Genomic DNA, 21,945 nt, shown 5'->3' on the forward strand with positions numbered 1-21,945 from the left:
GGGTCTTGAATTCTTGAGCCTCTAGAGGGCACAATTCTTATCCGATTTGAATGAATTTTTGCACGAAATATTTCGTTATGATATCCAACAACTGTGCCAAGTATGGTTGAAATCGGTTCATAACCTGATATAGCTGCCATATAAACCGATCTGGGATCTTGACTTCTTGAGCCTCTAGCGTGCGCAATTCTTATCCGATATGCCTGAAATTTTGTACGATGGATCCTCTCATGACCATCAACAAACGTGTTTGTTATGGTCTGAATCGGTCTATAGCCCGATACAGATCCCATATAAATCGTTCTCTCTATTTTACTTCGTGAGCCCCAATGGGCGCAATTCTTATACGAATTGGCTGAAATTTTACACAGGTCTCCAACATATAATTTAATTGTGGTCCGAACCGGACCATATCTTGATATCGTTTTAATAGCAGAGCAACTCTTTTCTTATATCCTTTTTTGCCTAAGAAGAGATGCCGGGAAAAGAACTCGACAAATGCGATCCATGGTGGAGGGTATATAAGATTCGGCCCGGCCGAACTTAGCACGCTTTTACTTGTTTGTTGTATACAATTGTAAAGAATACACCAAAAACAAGCAATTAATCACGTGGAATAGATAATTGTATGGTAATAGATCTTAGCTACATAATTCCAAAATAAAGGGCCAAACTTATTACGCATTTAATTGGTTACAACTACTTGAATTCTGCCAATTCAAGAACGACTCCGTTGTAAATTCGTTGCTTGAATATATTGGGTTGCCCAAAAAGTAATTGCGGATTTTTTAAAAGAAAGTAAATGACTTTTAATAAAACTTAGAATGAACTTTAATAAAATATACTTTTTTACACTTTTTTTTTCTAAAGCAAGCTAAAAGTAACAGCTGATTACTGACAGAAGAAAGAATGCAATTACAGAGTCACAAGCTGTGAAAAAATTTGTCAACGCCGACTATATGAAAAATCCGCAATTACTTTTTGACCAACCCAATACAAAGTACATCGGAGGGTTGTAATCCATAGGCATTAATGATTTTAATAAACTTTTATACAAAAATACGACTATTAAAAACATGCGTACAATGTTGTAGATAGAAGAATAGGTACACCAAACATAGGAATATCCTCCAAGAAACTTTACGCAAAGCTAAAGAGAAAAGCCTGAAGGTAGATCGTTCTTTTCAAAGACAAGCAGCAAACATATGAATTTCTAGTTGCATTAAATGTCTTTTTCATTTATTGAAAATTTTGTAGGACGTGCGAAAATGCATAAAGAATGATTCCGTGGGGTGCAAAGAGAATTTTCTAGTCATAAAAAAACAATGCGTGCAAAAGTTCAGCTAAATCGGATAGCAATTGCGGTTTCCAGTGGCTCAAGTCATTAAATCGGGAGATTAGTATATATGGGAGCTATATCAGGTTATACACCGATTTGGACTATTCTTGGTATGACCGTTGGAAGTCGGAATAGAACACCACGCGAAAAATTTCAGTAAAATCGAATGAACATTGCGGTGTTTGGGGCTCAAAATGTCAAATCGGGAGATCGGTACACATGGGAGCTATATCAGGTGATAGACCGATTTGGACCATACCCTGCACAATCCTAGGAAGTCATAACAGATCACTAAGTGTAGCTTCAGCACAATCGGATAATAATTACAGCTTCTAAGGGTTCCAGAAATCAAGTCGAAGGACCAATAAATGCAAATTTTGCCCATGAGCATTACATTAAGGAACAGGGGCAAACTTCTCATGCCCATGAACATTCCACTAAGGAACAGGGGCAAACTTCTCATATATCAATGAGTGTAGTCCGATTCAAGTTTAAGCTCAATGATAAGAGGCCTCCTTTATATAGCCGAGTCCGAACGGCGTGCCGCAGTGCGACACCGCTTTGGAGAGAAGTTTTACATGACATAGTACCTCACAAATGTTGCCAGCATTAGGAGGGAAAAATCACCGCTGAAAATTCTTTCTGATGGTCTCGCCAGGATTGGAACCCAGGCGTTCAGCGTCATAGGCGGACATGCTAACCTCTGCGCTACGGTAGCCTCTGATATATATGGGAGTTTTATCCAAATCAGAACAGAATTAAATCAGAACGACCTACATCAATAAAGAGAATCCCTGCAAAATTTCAAACCTATATCTCTATTCGTTCGACCGCTATCGTAATTTGCTCAGACGGACGAACTGACGGAAATTCCTAGATCGTCTTCGAATGTCAAGAGGATCGATAATGTATGTATTTGTTGTTGTACAGTGTTATTGAAAAGTGTAATGCATCTATTATTCGAGCAATGATAAAAGAAAAGGTTCATGAATATAGAATACGTTTTGAAAACCTCATAGTAGCTACCATTTCAGACGGTCCCAATATATTGAAATGGCTAGTTCTGAAAAACCATTAGGTGGATTTTCCATTCAAATCATGCCATTCATTTGGAGAAAAAATTAAAATTTGATGCAAACAGCTAAAACGAAACAATTGAGGATGAAGAGTGGAAGCACTATGTCATCAATAGTAAGACAACACACATTTTTAAGGACGCTGTAATTCATAACAAGAAAGCCAATAACATCTTTGAAAGTAGTCCACAGAAGCACGATTGTTTGCAAAAGTATGCGATGGAACAATGGAAAAATTCATTAGACCTGATAATTGATATCCAAACAAGAGGCGGCTGCAATGGTTCAACAGTTTTTAAAAGTGGAAAGTGCTATGTGGTATAAAAATATTATTTCGTTTTTTTAATTCAACGAGTTTGTGGAAGGTAGAAATCGTGTCTGTTATAGAAACGTTGGTGAACTTTATAAGTCTCATCGAAGAAGAATCAAGAACACACGTCATCAATTTGCTTATTGGTGAATCAGTTTTAAAAATTTAGTGCGACAACTAGGATTTATTGGCTAACCAATATGACAAGTTATGTTTGAAGCTGTAGAAAATATAATCAGCCACAAACGTGATAGAAGAACTCTCCAAAGGAGTTTTTAAGGAACCAAAAAATAGTCTCGATAATTTGGATGTGACAAAAAAAAAATCCCCGCGGAACAACTGTATGCGCTGCTTGGGCACCAGAGAGAATCGGAGATTCCAGCGAACTTCACTTAAAACAGAAGCCTTGAGAATAAATTCAACAACACAACAGCAATTACTAAATAAACACCACACCACAAAATTCCTTTAATTAGGGTTTACATTATATGAAGTCAGCAGGAACCCGATAGACGCTTATTATACCCTACACCACAACAGTGGTACAGGGTATTATAACTTAGTGAATTAGTTTGTAACACCCAAAAGGAAGAGAGACAGACACATTCATAAGTATACCGATCAACTCAGAATCACTTTTTGATTCGATTTAGCTATGTCCGTCTGTCTGTCCGTCTGTCCATGTTAATTTGTGTACAAATCACAGGTCGCAATTTTCGTCCGATCGCCTTCATAATTTGGTATGGGCATGTTTTCGGCCTAGAGACGAAGTTTATTGAAATTGGAAAAAATCGCTTCAAATTTGGATATAGCTCCCATATATATGTTCGCCCGATTTGCAGTAATAATGCAATAAAATGGTCATTTGTTACCCGATTCTTTTGAAATTTGGCAGGAAGGATTTTCTAATGATTTTCGACATTACTGGTGAATTTCAAAGAAAGCGTTCCCAAAATTTTGTACAACGCTTTCCTCGACGACTTCCACAATGTCTGTAAAGTTTACTCGAAATCGGTTCGACATATCTTTCATATATATATTCAGGTCCGATTTGCAGTATAATTGCAATCAAATGGTCATTTGTTCATCGATTCTCTCGAAATATGCCAGGCTTTTCTTGCTTTTCGACATTTTTGCTGAATTTCATAGAAATCGGTTCAGATTAAGATATATCTGTTATATATGTACATCGCCCGATTTTCACTTCTAGAGCCACTGCAACAGCTTTTTTTGACCAATCTTGCCAAAATTTTGCACAACGCATTTCTCGACGAGTACCACATTATCAAATTTTGCGTAATTTGTAATAATGTTGTCAATTGTGAACTCTAGTTATTACAGTTTGAACATATAAGCTCGAAATTTCATACGGATAGTTTAATAACCCATCTGAAAACATCCGGCGAGGTCCATCAAAATTGGTTCAGAATTAGACATAGCTCCCACTTTGTACCTATAGGGTAGCTGAAGGGTATTGTTAAGTCGGCACCGTCCGACTTTTGCCTTTCCTTACTGGTTTTTCATTAAACCAAATTCTGTAGAATGTGAAAGAGCAAGTGAGAGCTTCTTAACACGTTGGTTGCATGATATGCATACTTTTTTGGGTATCGAAGGCTACTTAAAATAGTGAATACATGGTCATATATTGAAAAGAACAACACTTTTTAAGCGTAAAAAACGGAGTATTTATTTTATTCCACGGTTTAAGACTTACATTTTGTCACTATTGTTAAAGTGTTATTGGTATTATAATTATTTTTGTCGATGTAGAGTAATGTCAATAGTTTATCAAGATATCCACTCGAGCAACAAATGTCTATATATGGATAATAGATAACTTAAATACTGTAGGTTAAAGTTCTGAAATCACGAGGCTCATTAAAAATTAAATGAAATAAAACACATAACAATATTAATCTTCTTTAAAGGACGAATGGCATTGAACAATACTTAAATTTTGGGGAATGAAGCGCAATTGAATGATTTTTTTCACAAAAACGATCACGCTGTCAAGTTGTAAGAAATATTGGAAATCGGTCGTAATGGAAACTAATTTTTTATATGCAATACGTACCTACATATGTAAGCATATACGGAATGTTTTCTAAAAAGGTTGTTCGCAAGCTTTCTATGATTTGTCGGTAAAATAAAACAAAAAGTTCTATGTGTTTGTGTTAGTATGTACGAATGTCGGTATGCATTTTTGAATGACGTTTTGTATAAACTTTCATATAAGCATAAATCGGAGGCCATTTTGATTTTTATTTAAAGCATTTAGATGTAATTCTAAGACGATATTTAGGGAGTTAAAAAGCAAACTTTTTAATATAAAAAAATATTCTGTGAATCATCGTCGATGCACACATTAATTTTCCTAAATGCATATAGTATTTCTCATTGTATATACCGGATTTGCTGAAGTTTTAATTTTTGCTGTCAATTGCTTGTGTTTAAGTGACTTTGCAAATAGTGTTGAAATTGTTCGTTATTGCTTTGTTCTGTTTACATTTCCTTTTTCATTGATTTCTTAATACTTTTTCTTGTGTTCTTTGAGAGTGTTAAAACAATTAAGATGTTAGGTTATACGTACGTTAGGATCTGTTTATGATAAATTGTTAGTTCATGTTGGTTTAATTTTTTAATTATTGGAGTTGCTCAAAATTCTGGATCTGCTCTTGCAGCTGATGGTGATGGTCGCTGGGGCAGCGGCGAAGATTATTTAAAGATGGTGCTTTAGTAGAAGAACTTTGGAGCATTGTAGAAAATAAATCGGTTGCATAAAGGTATAACCAAATCAGAGAAATAATTCTCATGCTATTGCACTTCCGGACATTGTTGTCGCCTGACGATCGCTCTGTAGGTCACGCGTTCGTTCCTGTTCAGCCGATTCGGAGCTAACAAAGAATAGATTGTTTCTGTTCACATTTTTTGTGACAACACTACTTTGGGGGGACATTTCGCTAATGAGCACTTACTTGGATCTCACTGCAATGGGACTGCCTGGAATGTCGATTGGATTGGCATTGTTGTTGTTTGTAGCTGAGGAACGACGGCTGCTGCCAGATTTATATGTAAATATGGAATCATTTTCCACATCGTTTTCAATCTATTTCGAGAAATGATACAAATAAAAGCATTCAACATTAAGTTTGAGATTATGAATAACGCGCTGCTAACCTGTCGCTTGTATGAAAGTCGTTCGCTGGAGACTGAACCACATGACGAACTCTCCGATACAGCCTGCGTCACAGATGGTACGGATGGTGGACTATTGGGTCCTGGAAAACGTTTTGAACATACCTGTGACTGTATATGTTCACAAATGCGCCTAAAGCGTCTTATATTACCTAAGAATGTTACGAAATAAAAAATGTTCAAATAATCCTCTACTATTTGTTTAAATACGCTTACACATACCAGACAAGAGTGTAAAAGTTAAAGCAAAAAGCATATCAGCAACATCGCCTTGTTTACAAATCGCACTGATATCAACCTGTAAAGTGGAAACATGTTTAATTAAATTTAACTTAGTTACGTACAGACAAAAATTACTAATGTAATGGCAAAGTTCATTCCGATTGAGACACATCGAACGAGTGATGTGTATGTAACCCATAGACTGTATGCTTTTTTTTTTTTTTTTTTTGTAACACTAGAACCAGACCCAGATTTCCTATATATCTAGTAAGACCAATACCTAGTTAAAAAACTATATTCCTGTTGAGGAATTTCCAAGAATAGTCACACACAGTTTTATATAAGAAAAGTTATAAACTCGTTTTTTTGTACAAGGGCAAATAGAGAGAATGAAAAATTTATACAGAACACTTTCCAGAACAATAATTATGAATATACAAATTCAAAGCATACTTGTGCAATACAAATTATTAAGTTGTTTCGTAGCAAAGTAATTTCAACACTACCCCTTAATGAAAACTTAGTTTTTATTTTAAATCCATTTTCTCAGACAATTGCTTGTTCTTATTATACCCTCCACCATAAGATGGGGGGTATACTAATTTCGTCATTCTGATTGTAACTACTCGAAATATTCATCTGAGACCCCATAAAGTATATATATTCTTGATGGTCGTGAAATTTTATGTCGATCTAGCCATGTCCGTCCGTCTGTCCGTCCGTCCGTCCGTCTGTCTGTCTGTCGAAAGCACGCTAACTTCCGAAGGAGTAAAGCTAGCCGCTTGAAATTTTGCACAAATACTTCTTATTAGTGTAGGTCGGTTAGTATTGTAAATGGGCCATATCGGTTCATGTTTTGATATAGCTGCCATATAAACCGATCTTGGGTCTTGACTTCTTGAGCCTCTAGAGTGCGCAATTCTTATCCGATTGGGGTGAAATTTTGCACGACGTGTTTTGTTATGATATTCAACAACTGTGCCAAGTATGGTTCAAATCGGTTTATAACCTGATATAGCTGTCATATAAACCGATCGTGGGTCTTGACTTCTTGAGCCTCTAGAGAGCGCAATTCTAATCCGATTGGAATGAAATTTTGCACGACGTGTTTCGTTATTATATCCAACAATTGTGCCAAGTATGGTTCCAATCGGTCCATAACCTGATATAGCTGCCATATAAACAGATCTGGGGACTTGACTTCTTGAGCTTCTAGAGGGCGCAATTCCTATCCGATTTGGCTGAAATTTCGCAAGACGTTTTTTTATTGTTACTTTCAACAACTGTGTCAAATAAAGTACAAGTCGGTTCATAACCTGATATAGCTGCCATATAAACCGATCTGGGATCTTGACTTCTTGAGCCTCTAGAGGTCGCAATTATTATCCGATTTGCTTGAAATTTTGTACGACGGATTCTTTCATGACCATCAACATTCGTGTTTATTATGGTCTGAATCGGTCCATAGCCCGATACAGCTCCCATTTAAATCGATCTCTCTATTTTACTTTTTGAGCTCACAAAAAGCGCAATTCTTATAGGAATTGGCTAACATTTTGCACAGGTCTCCAGGTCTCGCTCTAATAGCAGAGCAAATCTTATATAATTTTTTTTGCCTGAGAAGAGATGCCGGGAAAAGAACTCAAAAAATGCGATCCATGGTGGAGGGTATATAAGATTCGGCCCGACCGAACTTAGCACGCTTTTACTTGTTTTTCATTAGAGATTTTGTCAAATTATCTGCCGGATTTTCGATCGATGGTACATACTTCAAATCAAGCTTCCCTTCCTTGAAAACATCTCTCACATGATGCACCCGGATGTCGATATGCTTACTTCTTGAGTGCTACATTGGGTTGAGTGATACAATAGGTACTCCATTTGGTCTATCCACCAATTTCCACGTTCCTTTATCGACTAAGACTGGTATTCGGCTTTCATCGATTGAATCCACATATCGCGATCATTTCTTGACGATGCTTCGTCCACAGTTTTTGGATCGTCTTTAATGTCAGTTTTTATGAGATTTTTCCTAATTTGTCTTCCACATCGCAATACCTTGAAAATCAAATCTTCATTAGGAGCAGATACCACTATTGGGGCTTCAGTTTCTTCAACTGCTTAAGTTGGTTCACTCATATGTTCATCCAATACACGATTTGCTTCCCCAGATAATATATTTCTTGTATTATCTACAAGTGCGGATGCCTTCAACTGTTCTGTATTTTGAATTTCGTCCTTCTTTGGTTCTCCAAACATATCATATTTGTTGGTTGGATAGATCGATGATGTGTCTATAAATTTTACATCTCAACGCCTTTGACTCGCTACAATATGCAGTTAGGACACATTCTATTCCCCTCGCCTGGAACTTTTACTTACCAGGTCGTTTGTCTAATTTTATAGCTTTGTATCCAAACGTCTTCAAATGAGCAACAGTCGGCTTTGTTCCATTTCAACGCTCCATAGATACAACTTCCACTGCTGCGGTTGGACAACGATTTCTCAAGTACACAACAGTCCCTACGGCTTCACCCCATAATGACTCATGCAGACCAGACCCGACCAACATACAGCGTGCCATTTCCACAAAATATTAACTGCCACTGGATTCGAAATTTATCCAAACACGTAAAAAATTTTGTGCTTAAGTATTCACGGCTATTGTCACAACGCAGGACTTTGCCGTTCACCCATCGAAATAAATTTTACGAATGCGTTATATATCTCCCCTTTGATCTTCAAGAAATACACAAAAATCATCCTTGAGAAATCATCAATGAACAAAGCGATATATCGTGATTCACCACATGAATCTATGCGCGTTGGTCCACAAATGTACGTAAGTACCAATTCTAGGACATCTTTGGTAATCTAAGTTGCTTTCTTAGGGAATGGTTCAGCATATATTTTTGACTTGTAGCAAATATCACAATCCAGTTCCTGCACAGTATTTTTATATCCTCCACTATAAGAGGGGGGGTATACTAATTTCGTCATTCTGTTTGTAACTACTCGAAATATTCGTCTGAGACCCCATAAAGTATATATATTCTTGATCGTCGCGACATTTTATGTCGATCTAGCCATGTCCGTCCGTCTGTCTGTCGAAAGCACGCTAACTTCCGAAGGAGTAAAGCTAGCCGCTTGAAATTTTGCACAAATACTTCTTATAAGTGTAGGTCGGTTGGTACTGTAAATGGGCCATATCGGTCCATGTTTTGATATAGCTGCCATATAAACCGATCTTGGATCTTAACTTCTTGAGCCTCTAGAGTGCGCAATTCTTATCCGATTGGAATGAAATTTTGCACGATGTGTTTTGTTATCATATCCAACAACTGTGCCAAGTATAGTTCAAATCGGTTCATAACCTGATATAGCTGCCATATCAACTGATCTTGGGTCTTGACTTGAGCCTCTAGAGTGCGCAATTCTTATCCGATTGGAATCGGTCCATAACCTGATATAGCTACCATATAAACCGATCTTGGGTCTTGACTTCTTGAGCCTCTAGAGTGCGCAAATCTTATCCGATTGAAATGAAATTTTGCACGACGTGTTTTGTTATGATATCCAACAACTGTGCCAAGTATGGTTCAAATCGGTTCATAACCTGATATAGCTGACACATAAACCGATCTGGGATCTTGACTTCTTGAGCCTCTAGAGGTCGCAATTATTATCCGATTTGCCTGAAATTATGTACTACGGAACCTCTCATGACCATCAACATACGTGTTTATTATGATCTGAATCGGTGTATAGCCCGATACAGCTCCCATATAAATCGATCTTTCTATTTTACTTCTTGAGCCCCCAAAGGGCGCAATTCTTATTCGAATTGGCTGACATTTTACACAGGTCTCCAACATGTAATAATATAATAATAGCAGAGCAAATCTTTTCTTATATCCTTTTTGCCTAAGAAGAGATGCCGGGAGAAGAACTCGGTAAATGCGATAGAGGGTATGCGGTGGAGGGTATGTAAGATTCGGCCCGGCCGAACTTAGCACACTTTTACTTGTTTATATTCAAACCATGAACCAAGTTATGTTTTGCCATTTCTCCCATAATTTTTGCACTCAGGTGCCCAAGTCGATTATGCTAAAGCATCATTTCGTCATTCGATTGCGCCGCGTTTATTTGATGCAGTTGTTCATCAGGCTGATATAAGTATAGCTGACAGGAATTTTTTCCTTTCAAAATCCCTTCATCCTATTCTCGGACATAGACATTACCATTTTCAAAAATTATGGACAGTTTTTCATCGGCCACTTTTGATACGCAAATAAAATTATACTTTAGTTTGGGCACATACAGTACTTCACGTAGTCGAAAAATATGAAAATATCGGCAGCCAGTTCAATATTCTCTTTATGTTTTCGCATTTGGTGAAACGCATTCTTGTCACAACACAAGTGACTAGTTGATCCGCTATCAAATACCCCGTTCTCTTGAAATCGCCGTTATTGGTTCCATTCAACATTGCATTTGTCGTCCAGATTTACATTTGCGTTCCATGTGCCCCTTTTTACCACAACTAACGCATCTTAAATCGCTCTTTTTCTTACCGGATTTTTTATCTTTCGATTTCGACATGAATGCATGTGGATGTCTTCTCCGAATGATTTGTTTGTACGTCTTTCATATTCTCCTATAAGTTTATTTTTCAGGACATCCAAAGATGGTGGACTCCATCGCGATAACAAAGTTCTCGTAATCTTCAAATAGACTGTCCAGAAGTATAATGGACAACAGATCCTGAGATATATTCAAATCAAGTTCAGACAGCTTCTCAACGAAATCGTTGAAACTTGTTTGATGTTCTGACATCGATTGATTTCCCTTCATCTTCGTTGCCAATAGTTTACGGAATAAATAAATCTTACGAGCAGGTCATTTAGATTGAAACTTCTCCTCCAGTATCATACAGGCTCTTCTGGATGCTTTGCAGTGTTTTATTATGTTCAACTGGGATCGCTTCATACTTAGTAAGATAGATGATAAAGCCTTTTGATCTTTGTTTCCCAAATTGCACGTCCAGCATCATCAGGAGGAATTTGCACAACTCCGCTCACATAATCCCAGAAATCAGCATGAATTAACACGGAACGCTTGTGATTCTTCCAGCCATCATAATTTGTCCCCTCCAATTTTTCAATTTGAAATATTGATGGCATTTTGCTTTATTGTATTTTGCGTTACACAATTCTATTAATTTGCAATTTATTCACGGACAGATATTTTTCTTTTATTTTTCGCTTCCTGGGCCCATAACCTTTGTTGAGGAATTTCCAAGAATAGCCACACACAGTTTTAACAAGTAAAAGCGTGCCAAGTTCGGCCGGGCCGAATCTTATATACCCTCCACCATGGATCGCTTTGTTGAGTTCTTTTTCCGGCATCTCTTCTTAGGCAAAAAAGGATATGAGAAAAAATTTGCTCTGGTATTAGAGCGATATCAAGATATGGTCCGGTTTGGACCACAATTAAATTATATGTTGGAGACCTGTGTAAAATTTCAGCCAATTCGTATAAGAATTGCGCCCTTTGGGGGCTCAAGAAGTAAAATAGAGAGATCGATTTATATGGGAGCTGTATCGGGCTATAGACCGATTTAGACCATAATAAACACGTATATTGATGGTTAAGAGAGGATCCGTCGTACAAAATTTCAGGCAAATCGCATAATAATTTCGACCACTAGAGGCTCAAGAAGTCAAGATCCCACATCGGGTTATATGGCAGCTATATCAGGTTATGAACCGACTTAAACCTTATTTGACACAGTTGTTGAAAAAAAAAAATAAAAAAACGTCATGCAAAAATTCAGCTAAATCAGATAGGAATTGCGCCCTCTAGAAGCTCAAGAAGTCAAGTCCCCAGATCTGTTTATATATGACAGCTATATCAGTTTATGAACTGATTTGAACCATACTTGGCACAGTTGTTGGATATCATAACAAAATACGTCGTGCCAAAATTCATTCAAATCGGATAAGAATTGCGCCCTCTAGAGGCTCAAGAAGTCAAGACCCAAGATCGGTTTATATGACAGCTATATCAGGTTATTGACCGATTTGAACCATACTTGGCACAGTTGTTGGATATCATTACAAAACATGTCGTGCAAAATTTCATTCCAATCGGATAAGAATTGCGCACTCTAGAGGATCAAGAAGTCAAGACCCAAGATCGGTTTATATGACAGCTATATCAGGTTATGAATCGATTTGAACCATACTTGACACAGTTGTTGTATATCATAACAAAACATGTCGTGCAAAATTTCATCCTAATCGAATAAGAATTGCGCACTCTAGAGGCTCAAGAAGGCAAGACCCAAGATCGGTTTATATGGCAGCTATATCAGTTATGGACCGATTTGAACCATACTTGGCACAGTTGTTGGATATTATAACAAAACACGTCGTGCAAAATTTTATATGGCAGCTATATCAAAACATGGACCGATATGGCCCATTTACAATACTAACCGACCTACACTAATAAGAAGTATTTGTGCAAAATTTCAAGCGGCTAGCTTTACTCCTTCGGAAGTTAGCGTGCTTTCGATAGACAGACGGACGGACATGGCTAGATCGACATAAAATGTCACGACGATCAAGAATATATATACTTTATGGGGTCTCAGCCGAATATTTCGAGTAGTTACAAACAGAATGACGAAATTAGTATACCCCCCATCCTATGGTGGAGGGTGTAAAAACGGATAAAGTGCCTATTACGGTTTTTTGCAAAATATTTTGTTTGGGCTTAAAAGGGGCAAATGGAGATCGGTTAATACAAAATAATATACTAATACAAAGGAAATTTATTGACCTTTAAACTTTATGTTCAATTTTGAGACATTTTAGAAAAAATTCACAAAATTATTTTTTTTTTTTTTAAAGAAATTATTAGCAGCAACTCATTTGGTCAGATAGCGTTTTTTACAGGCGAGTTCATGTGTACTTAAAATATGAAAAAGTTTAGCCCTTTTCATTGCCGTAAATATAAATTTATTTTTTATACGAGCTACTTTTTGGGTCCCAATCAACTTGAAGTAGTGTATAGCTTTAAAGACCTTGGATTTCTTCTAGATCAACGTTTAAACTTCCGTCAACACATCTCAATGGTTGTAAACAAAGCACGTAGTGCTCTTGGCTTCATGAAACGCTGGAATAAAGAACTTAATAATTTCTCTGTGACGAAAAACTTATATACGTCGCTAATTAGAAGTAATCTCGGGTACGGTTCAGTGGTATGGGATCCGTACTACAATATTCATTATGATGTGATAGAATCAGTTCAAAAACAATATTTCTACTATTTTGTCACCGTCGAAATGGGTGGGACAGAAGTTCATTACCTTCGTATGAGTACCGATTAAATCTTATAAAGCATCCTACATTAAAAAGTCGTAGAACCATGCTAAACATTACGTTTTTGACTAAATTAATTCATGGCCAAATAGATTCCTGCTTTCTTTTGAGTCGAATTTTCTTTAACGATCCTACCAGACCTACCAGATATTTTGATCTTTTGAAAATTTCTTATTATAAAACCAACTATGCCAATAATTATCCTTTTCAACACCTATGTTATCAATTTAATCTACTGAAAGATATAATAGATCTATCTGTCTAATCGAGAAAGTTTAAAAAGGAAAATTATATTATTTTTAAATTCTTAGGTTAATACATTTGTAAATATATTGTTATTAGTCTGTAAGGGTATTTATTTATTTATAATCTTAAATAAAAAAAATGTAAATTGAAGGCGTAATAGGGCCGTCTACAGACTCCCAAACATAAAATTGTTTATTTTCCAATATTGAAACTTTGAATGAATCTCGTTATAGAAAGCTTAGTTTGTGGGGGAATTTCTGTTTGCGCTTAAACAATTGAGCGCGATTGAGATTTAACAAGTAAGAGCGTGCTAAATTCGGCCGGGCCGAATCTTATATACCCTCCACCATGGATCGCATTTATCGAGATCTTTGCGCCGTATCTCCTTTTAGTCAATCAAAGAATAATGAATAAGAACTGTTTTGCTATTGGAGCTATATCAAGTTATTGTCCGATTGTAGAAGTCATTGTGTAATACTTCAGTTCATTTGGATAAAAATTGCGTCTTGTAGGGGCTCAAGAAGCAAAATCGGGAGATCCGTTTATATGGGAGCTGAATGAAGCTATAGATCGATTCAGACCATATTGGACAAGTATGTTGAAGGTCGCGGGAGAAGCCGTTGTAGAAAATGTCTGCCAAATCAAATGAGAATTGCGCTCTCAAGAGGTTCAAGAAGTCAAGACCCTTGATCGGTTTATATGGCAGCTATATCAGGTTACGAACCGATTTTAACAGTACTTAGCACAGTTGTTGGAAGTGGCTCCAGTCAAATCGGACGAGAATTGCGCCCTCTAGAGGCTGAAAAAGTCAAAACCCAAGATCGGTTTATATGGCAGCTCTATCAAAACATGGACCGATTTGGCCCATCCCAACCGACCTACACTAATAAAAAGTATTTGTGCAAAATTTCAAGCACTTAGCTTTACTCCTTCGAAAGTTAGCATGCTTTCGACAGATAGTCGGACGGGCGGACGGACAAACATGGCTAGATCGACTTAAAATAATATGACAATCAAGTATATATGTATATATATACATTATGGGGTCTCGGACGCATATTTCGGGGTGTTACATTCAGAATGACGAAATTAGTATACCCCTATCCCATGGTGGAGGGTATAAAGCAATATGTTTCAGAAAAGTTTTCGTTATGGAGAAGTTCGTGATAGAGAGGTTAAAATATGTGAATTTGTTTTAATGTTTTCAATTTTTATTTGTTATAGAGAACAATTTGTTATAGGGAAGTTCATTATACAGAAGTTCGACTGTGCCAAACGGCGAAAATAAAGGAAATAAGTCAAAAACTTTTTGCCTATTGATTTGAGCTGTAAAAAGTATTCTAGACGTTTGTAGAGGTTTTAATAGGGCTAAGGCTTTGAAGAAAATTGCGTTGTTGGTCTATATCTTTAATACAGAGTGTCAAAGCTTACCACTTTCTACTTCTCCAACCTTCAAGGGGCCATACCTTTTGCTCTACTAAACCGATTTGCATATGACTCCGAAGAAAGAGCCAGCTCTATAAGAAATCATACATAGTGTACCATGCCACATATACAGTTAAGGAGATATGAATAGTTTAAAATATCAAAATATTACGTTGGGTGTTTTTCGGGGTTTTCTTAATAACTTCGTCCATTTTTAAGCCATATTCACATAAATTGTGCCAGTGTATGTATGCACAAAAAAAGAATCATGTCAATATCTTAAGATGAAGAAAACTGGCATCGTTTTCTGTATAAAAAAATATTTTTTTTTCAAAAATTTGCAAGATTTTCCAAAAAAATATACTCCTATTCCTTCCAAGCTTTCGCAAAGCTTAGCCAGTAAAGCATTATCATTTCTTTCCATTTTCATTAGGCGGAGGTATTAAGAAAAGTTTTAAATGCTAAAGTGACTCATTGCGATATCAAACCACCCCGTTATCTCAAGACTAATATGACCAATTTATTTACTAAATTTCATGGTTCCACACTTGCCAAAAAGTTTCAAGGTGATTCTTTACTTTTTTTACCTTTGGTTAAAGCTTGAAGTGTTGCCAACAATCAAAGGTATGTCTCGACATATAGCCATAAGTGAGTTTGTGGCAGCCAAAGTACTGAAAAAGTAAATTTTAAAGTAGTGCTATTTTCACTATTAAACTCCAAGTACTACATCGCATTTTATTGCACATATGTGCAAGGAACTTTTTTGCTGTATCACTTTTTCTACAAAACACAGAAGGAATCATGAAAATATATCCATCCTAAACGATTTAATGTAACCATTTAAAAAAAATAGAAATTTCCAAAACTTTTTGTTGCCGTCACCATTACACATGAAAACCTATCGCCTTGTTTATTGCCGTAACTTTCCAACAATGCATTCAACATTCCCACACTCTGACTCTATATACTCTAAATTTTATTTTGACTTCACTAAACTCAGTGTAAAAATCTCCTTTTACAATGTACACTTATATGGGTGCTTCATTTAAATATTGGTCGAATCGTCCATGGGTTTGAATATATTTTTGTCGAGAAAATGTCGGTCGCCAAATTTTTAATTATTGAGAAAACATTGAAAATATCCGAGGAAAAATGTTGATATTTTTAAATTAACTATTTAAACTTCCTTACCTGTATACGATGGCACTACCGTGCATTATGTATGTTTTTTCGATCGGGTTCGTAGATCAATGGAGAAGTGGAAAGCGGTCAACTTTGACACCCTGTATTAAAGTTATATACCTACTACTTTGCACTTTCCTGAAAGCCTTTGTCCTTCTCTACAAATGTCTAGAACATTTGCTACCGCTCAGATTAACAAGTAAAAAGTTATGGACTTATTTCCAATTTTTTGCTGATTGGCCCACTGTGCGTCGCCAGAGCAAACGGAAAGACACTCATTATCTTCGTACCCGGTCGTACTTTACAGAATACTTAAATGTACGAAGCAAGCTTTATTGTATTTTTCCACCTAAAATTATCTCTCTATACATTTTGTGAATGTGTAATGAGGAGGCACGGTGAACGGTGTGCATTAAAAAAGTAGTTAGAATCAAGAACATTTTTGTATTTGTAGTCAATTAAATATTTACTTGAATCTGATAAATCTTTTCATAGATATGGATTTAGGATTGAAAGTATGTGTATGTTTAAGTTTAAAATCAATTTGTCAACATTTTATATAATGTATAAACAGTTGCGGTGATTTCAAAATATTATAGAGTTCCAAATAAAATTTGGTTAGGTTTAAGTCTAAAACTTATTTTTATTTTATAGGAAAAACAAAAACACATTTTTTGAAGGCGATTTCAATTTACCTGAAATTTAACATGTCTCTGAAACATGACTGGGCCGTTGCCATTGCGCTTATATTCGACTCGAAATGATGAGGGAGAAACCACGCTGTGAGACAATTCGGCCATCTGCAATAGGAATTCAATATATAAAAACCAAATTTAAAGTAGCAAAGGAAACGTTTGCCACTTCATGGGGATATTCCCGGAAAAGACTCACCGACAAAAATGCATGTATTAAATGAGCTTTGACTGTGGCTATAGGTTTGCCTTTGACCAAAATCGTAAAAGTTTCATCCTTTTCGGTTGTTATCAGATTACCAAACCATGAACGTTTCGTTAATTCTGGTGATGATTCTGGTGTCAGATGAACCTCATCAGCGGAAACTGAAGAAATACAAAATTGTTGGTTTATTTAAAGGGTTAAATGATTTATTAAGTATTTATATAGTATTTACCCTGTAGTTTTCTTCGATGAAATCTGGGACTGCCTAAAAAGCTATTTTTTATATTGGTTAGTCTAGTTTTCCATAGTTGCCCACCGGGAGCATTGCAGGGTGAACCTGGCATGGCAGCTGTACTATTGTTCATCAACGGTGATGTTGTAGGATTCATTACTGTAATAAATGCGAAAATGGGCAGGGGAAGTGGTTAATAAAAATATATAGTAGTAACTTACCATTGTTAGCCTCAGGATCGTGGAACATGCTAATAGCAATAGTAGGTCCTGAATTTGCCCTTTGGTGCACAGTGGCAGAATTGCCACCTGGGCTCCCGGGCACACAACTCGTTTGTACTGTGGATGACCGTTCGTTGCGTGATTCCCTTCTCTCGCGAATTTCTCGAGCCACAACCTCATTAGTGCTGCCCACACTACCTCCACCCCCACCACTATTGTGTCCATCAATACACGTCTGTGATGAGTGTGCTGACGCTCGACCGCTGGGTGGATGATGGACTGAAGACGATCGCTCTCTATCACCATATGTTGAGTGGCGAGATGAATGACCCGATGACGCCGCCGGCGACGAAGGTCTCGACAATACATTTGCCTGCTGTTGGGTCGAGTTTATGGGAGAATTGCATCGTGTTGGACTGTGATATGATGAAGAGCGCATCGTAGAAACCGATGTAGGAGAACGCCTTTGATGGTTTCGTGTGCTACTGTAGGACCGGAAGCTGTTGGTTAATGGGTTTCGAGTTTCATTTGTTGTCGTGTGGTATGACGATGTAAATTGTATGTTGTGGTGGCAGTGTGAAGTTTTAATTCATGATTGATATTTCGTTCCGTAATTGTTATTTTAAAATTGCCAATATTGATGATGATGTCAATGTTAATGTATGTCAACGTGGTGTTGAACAAGGCAGGTGTAAATGCAATACATCACAGATTACATTCAATGATATATTAGAGTAAAATGATGGCAATTTGGATTTTGCAGATGAGTTTACACATGACAATGAACAATTATATTATTATCATATTTTTTGACATGAAAATATAGAAAATAAGTATTAATGTGTATTAGCATTATATGTTTGTAATGTAAAAAGCATTTTAATGCACAGATGTTTATGATATGAAAAAAGGGGTTCTTTACTAATAAATTAGCCAGTAACCAAACTAAAATTGAAATGTAAAATATAAAATATTGATGTAGCTGTTATACAATTACCATCGATAATTCATTGTGTCAAACACGTATGATATTCAAATAAGATCATAGTTGGTATTGTTTTTATAATTGAAATTAGTTCCCGGGAGTAGGCTTAGAATGGACTCCAAAGACCCAACAGCTGCTGTGGTGGTATCCGGTCGTAGCATGTTGGCTGCTACTGAAACAGACGACTGGTCAGCAGGGGCTTTTGACGAAGACACCTGGTTTGAGTCTTAAGGACAAAGCCGAAACAATTATATCTTATGCCTATAATTTGCCTAGGCCATCGGCCGTATCGTTCTCATGTTTATTCAGAGGCTTGGTGCTAATGATCCTCTCACTAAATGGGGGAGAGAGACTCCCTAAATTAGGCTCGGGGATTCGCTGTACAGGCTACCCCAAAGACTACACGTTTAGATTCGAAAACTGCACCGCAGTCAGCCACCTGGGGGTTCTCCCATGCCTAAAAGAACTAGGGCGAACAATAGCAATATTATAGGGTCCAAGAATCTTTGATAATATCGCTAGGGATAGTTTGGTGATGTCAGTTGTCGAGAAGAAGGGAGAACAGGCTGTTTCCTTGGTTAAGAGAGATTTACTCTGCTTGTATCAGCATGTCATATCGTCCCCTTACCGCCAAAAAGATTTAAGTGCCAAATTCTGCGATTTTAATTTTTTAATATAAACCGACAACTGACGACTATTTCCACCGTCTGTTAAAATTTTGCGTCGATTATCCAAGCTGCTATGATTTTACAACAAAACCAAATTTAATGGAAGTGCAATTTTAATTTTAATAGATAAATTCTGCGACAGCGAAGTGCACTTACATTATTTTCGCCAGGCACAAGTAACTTACACAAATTAAGCAAAATTGCAAAAAATATGTTGAAACGTTTTTTATTTGGAAGTAGAGTATTAATCAAAATTGCAAATGTTGCCCATGAACATTCCACCAAGGAACAGTATATTATGAATCGGTTGTTCAAAAGTAGGGCTAAGTGTCTGAGGCGTATTGGCCGACGGCGACAATACTGCACCCAAATTTAAAGAGTTTGGAAGTACAGTGGTCAACAATAAACCCATATCGGACATCCGGAACAATATTACTGATTTGATATCTTTGACACGAAGGGAGCGGAGTAGCCCAGTTTCTGCCACTTCAGTCTACTCCAAAGCCCCGAATATAAATAAGTGAAAACACGTTAAGATCGGCCAGGCTTAAATTCGATAAAAAAAAGCAATATGTATAACTCAAGAATTTTCGTTGATATCGGGTATTAAGTACAATTTGGGCCCATTCTTTCTACATTTAATCGGAGATCGGTCTATATGGCAGCTATGTAAAAAAGTCCCATCTGGACCATATTGGTACATTTGTGCTTTATTAGTTTCAAGGTCCCTTAAGTTTAATTTCCGTTAAACTTCAAATTGCAACAGTTTTCTTATTACGTCATCACACATTGTTTCTAGTTTTCTCTAGAATTTCTTTAATGTTCCTTGTTTCTCTTACTCGTATTAAGTCTGTTGTGTTTCTTTCGTTTGGCTGCACCCCTAACTTAAATGTTTAGTAGATGTAAGTGTATGTGTTTGCCTGTTAAGTATCATGTTATGTATGTGTGTTTGTTTTTGTCAATGCCAATGCCAATGTCAACTTTAGCAGAGATCAAGAGAGGACCTATCGCGAAGTTACCAGATTGTGTATTCTAGAAACATCGATGTAGCTAGCAAGAGGTATATAATGCGGTGGCGTTATATGTGCCGTAAAATTGCCATATGAGTTCGACAGTAAGGGTGATCTCCATATATCGATAAGGGGTGATGTCAGCGGCGAGGAAGTTTCGAAACTAACTGCAACTGATGTGAGTTTCGCAACAATGCCAGCCGACATACGTAAAATAAAGAAAGAAAATTCCAGAAAATTTATGAAAGAAAATTCTCGTATGATGAAAGAAAATTCTCGTAGGACGGAAGAAATTTCCCGTTTGTGGTGGTTCCCGACTTTCTCCATTTTCTTTATATGCTAGGTTGTACAAGGAGTTTTGGGAGTTGAAACCATCCATTTCGTCTTATCTCCATTTACTGCCAGACCCATTTTCACTGACTCTCTTTCGATTCTTTCAAAGGCTGCATTTACCACTTCCGATGACCGACCTATTATGTCGATGTCGTCGGCATAGGCGAGTAGCATGTGTTCTCTTGTGATAAGTGTGCTATATCTATTCACATCTGCATCTCGTATAATCTTCTCCAGCAGGATATTGAAGAGATCACACGTCTCCTTGTCTGAAAACTCGATTGGTATTATATGGTCCCGAGAGAATCTTTCCTATTCTTTCCGAGGAACATGTGTGAGCAAGTGTCATCCTGCAAAGTTTTATTAATTTTTCAGGGATTCCAAACTCAGACATGACTTAAACTACCTTTGAACGTAAAGGGGTATCGAAAGCGGCTTTGTAGTCAACAAAGAGATGGTAGGTGTCGATTTGTCTTTCTCTGGTCTTTTCCAGAATTTGGCGCAGTGTGAATATCTGGTCCAGGCTCGATTTATCAGGTCTAAAGTCGCATTGATAGGGCCCAATTATCTCATTGACTTTAGGTTTTAATCTTTCACACAGTACGCTGGAGAGTATCTTTTATGCGATGGGGAGGATACTTATTCCTCTGTAGTTGGCACATTCCGTCTTTTCTCCTTTCTTGTGTACGAGAAATAATATGCTGTGGTTCCAATCATCGGGTATTCTTTCTTCTATCCAGATTACGCAGATAAGCTGATGCATACGCCTTATCAGCGTGTCGCCTCCGTTCTTAAATAGTTCAGCGGGTAACTTGTCGGCTCTTGCTGACTTGTTAATCTTTAGTCCGTTAACTGCTACTTGGACCTCATTATGACTAGGAGGTAAACATTCTATACCATCTTCATTAGTTGGCTCTGCGGTATCCTCTTCGCTGCCAACTTCGGACACTAGCAGTTGGGAAAAATGTTCTTTCTATATCTTCAGCATGTTATCTCTGTCAGTTACCAGATTTCCTTCTTTGTCTCTGCAGGAGGATGTTCCTGCATCAAAGCCATCGGTTTGATGTTTAATTCTTTGGTAAAATTTCCGGACTTCATTCTGACTCCTATACATCTCAAATCGCTCACACTCAGTCTTTCTGGAGCGTTGCTACTGATTGCAAGGTTGCTCTATGTGCCGCATTGTTGGCTTCAGTAGCATCTCGACACTCTTGGC

The 21,945-nt window shown here is 37.1% G+C and overlaps 1 protein-coding gene across 3 annotated transcripts in view; it reads right to left on the reverse strand.

Annotated features, from left to right (window-relative positions):
* Nucleotides 1-414: 414 nt before the first annotated feature.
* Nucleotides 415-21,945, reverse strand: part of LOC106091999 (serine/threonine-protein kinase BRSK1) — a 267,761-nt gene continuing 246,230 nt past the window's right edge. Inside the window, exons 9-16 of one of the 3 annotated variants that reach the window (XM_059362652.1) lie at nucleotides 17,734-18,215; nucleotides 17,513-17,671; nucleotides 17,275-17,441; nucleotides 17,079-17,183; nucleotides 6,143-6,218; nucleotides 5,903-6,072; nucleotides 5,701-5,831; nucleotides 415-5,640 (exon numbers count right to left, since the gene is read on the reverse strand). In XM_059362652.1, the coding sequence (XP_059218635.1) occupies nucleotides 5,535-5,640; nucleotides 5,701-5,831; nucleotides 5,903-6,072; nucleotides 6,143-6,218; nucleotides 17,079-17,183; nucleotides 17,275-17,441; nucleotides 17,513-17,671; nucleotides 17,734-18,215 (1,396 nt within the window). In that variant the 3' untranslated portion in view covers nucleotides 415-5,534. Of the gene's footprint in view, nucleotides 5,641-5,700; nucleotides 5,832-5,902; nucleotides 6,073-6,142; nucleotides 6,219-17,078; nucleotides 17,184-17,274; nucleotides 17,442-17,512; nucleotides 17,672-17,733; nucleotides 18,234-21,945 lie in introns of all 3 variants that reach the window. The other 2 variants (XM_059362646.1, XM_059362656.1) reach the window with 2 other exon arrangements.

This window comes from Stomoxys calcitrans, chromosome 1 (genome assembly GCF_963082655.1).
Source record: "Stomoxys calcitrans chromosome 1, idStoCalc2.1, whole genome shotgun sequence".
In the NCBI taxonomy this organism is placed as follows: domain Eukaryota; kingdom Metazoa; phylum Arthropoda; class Insecta; order Diptera; family Muscidae; genus Stomoxys; species Stomoxys calcitrans.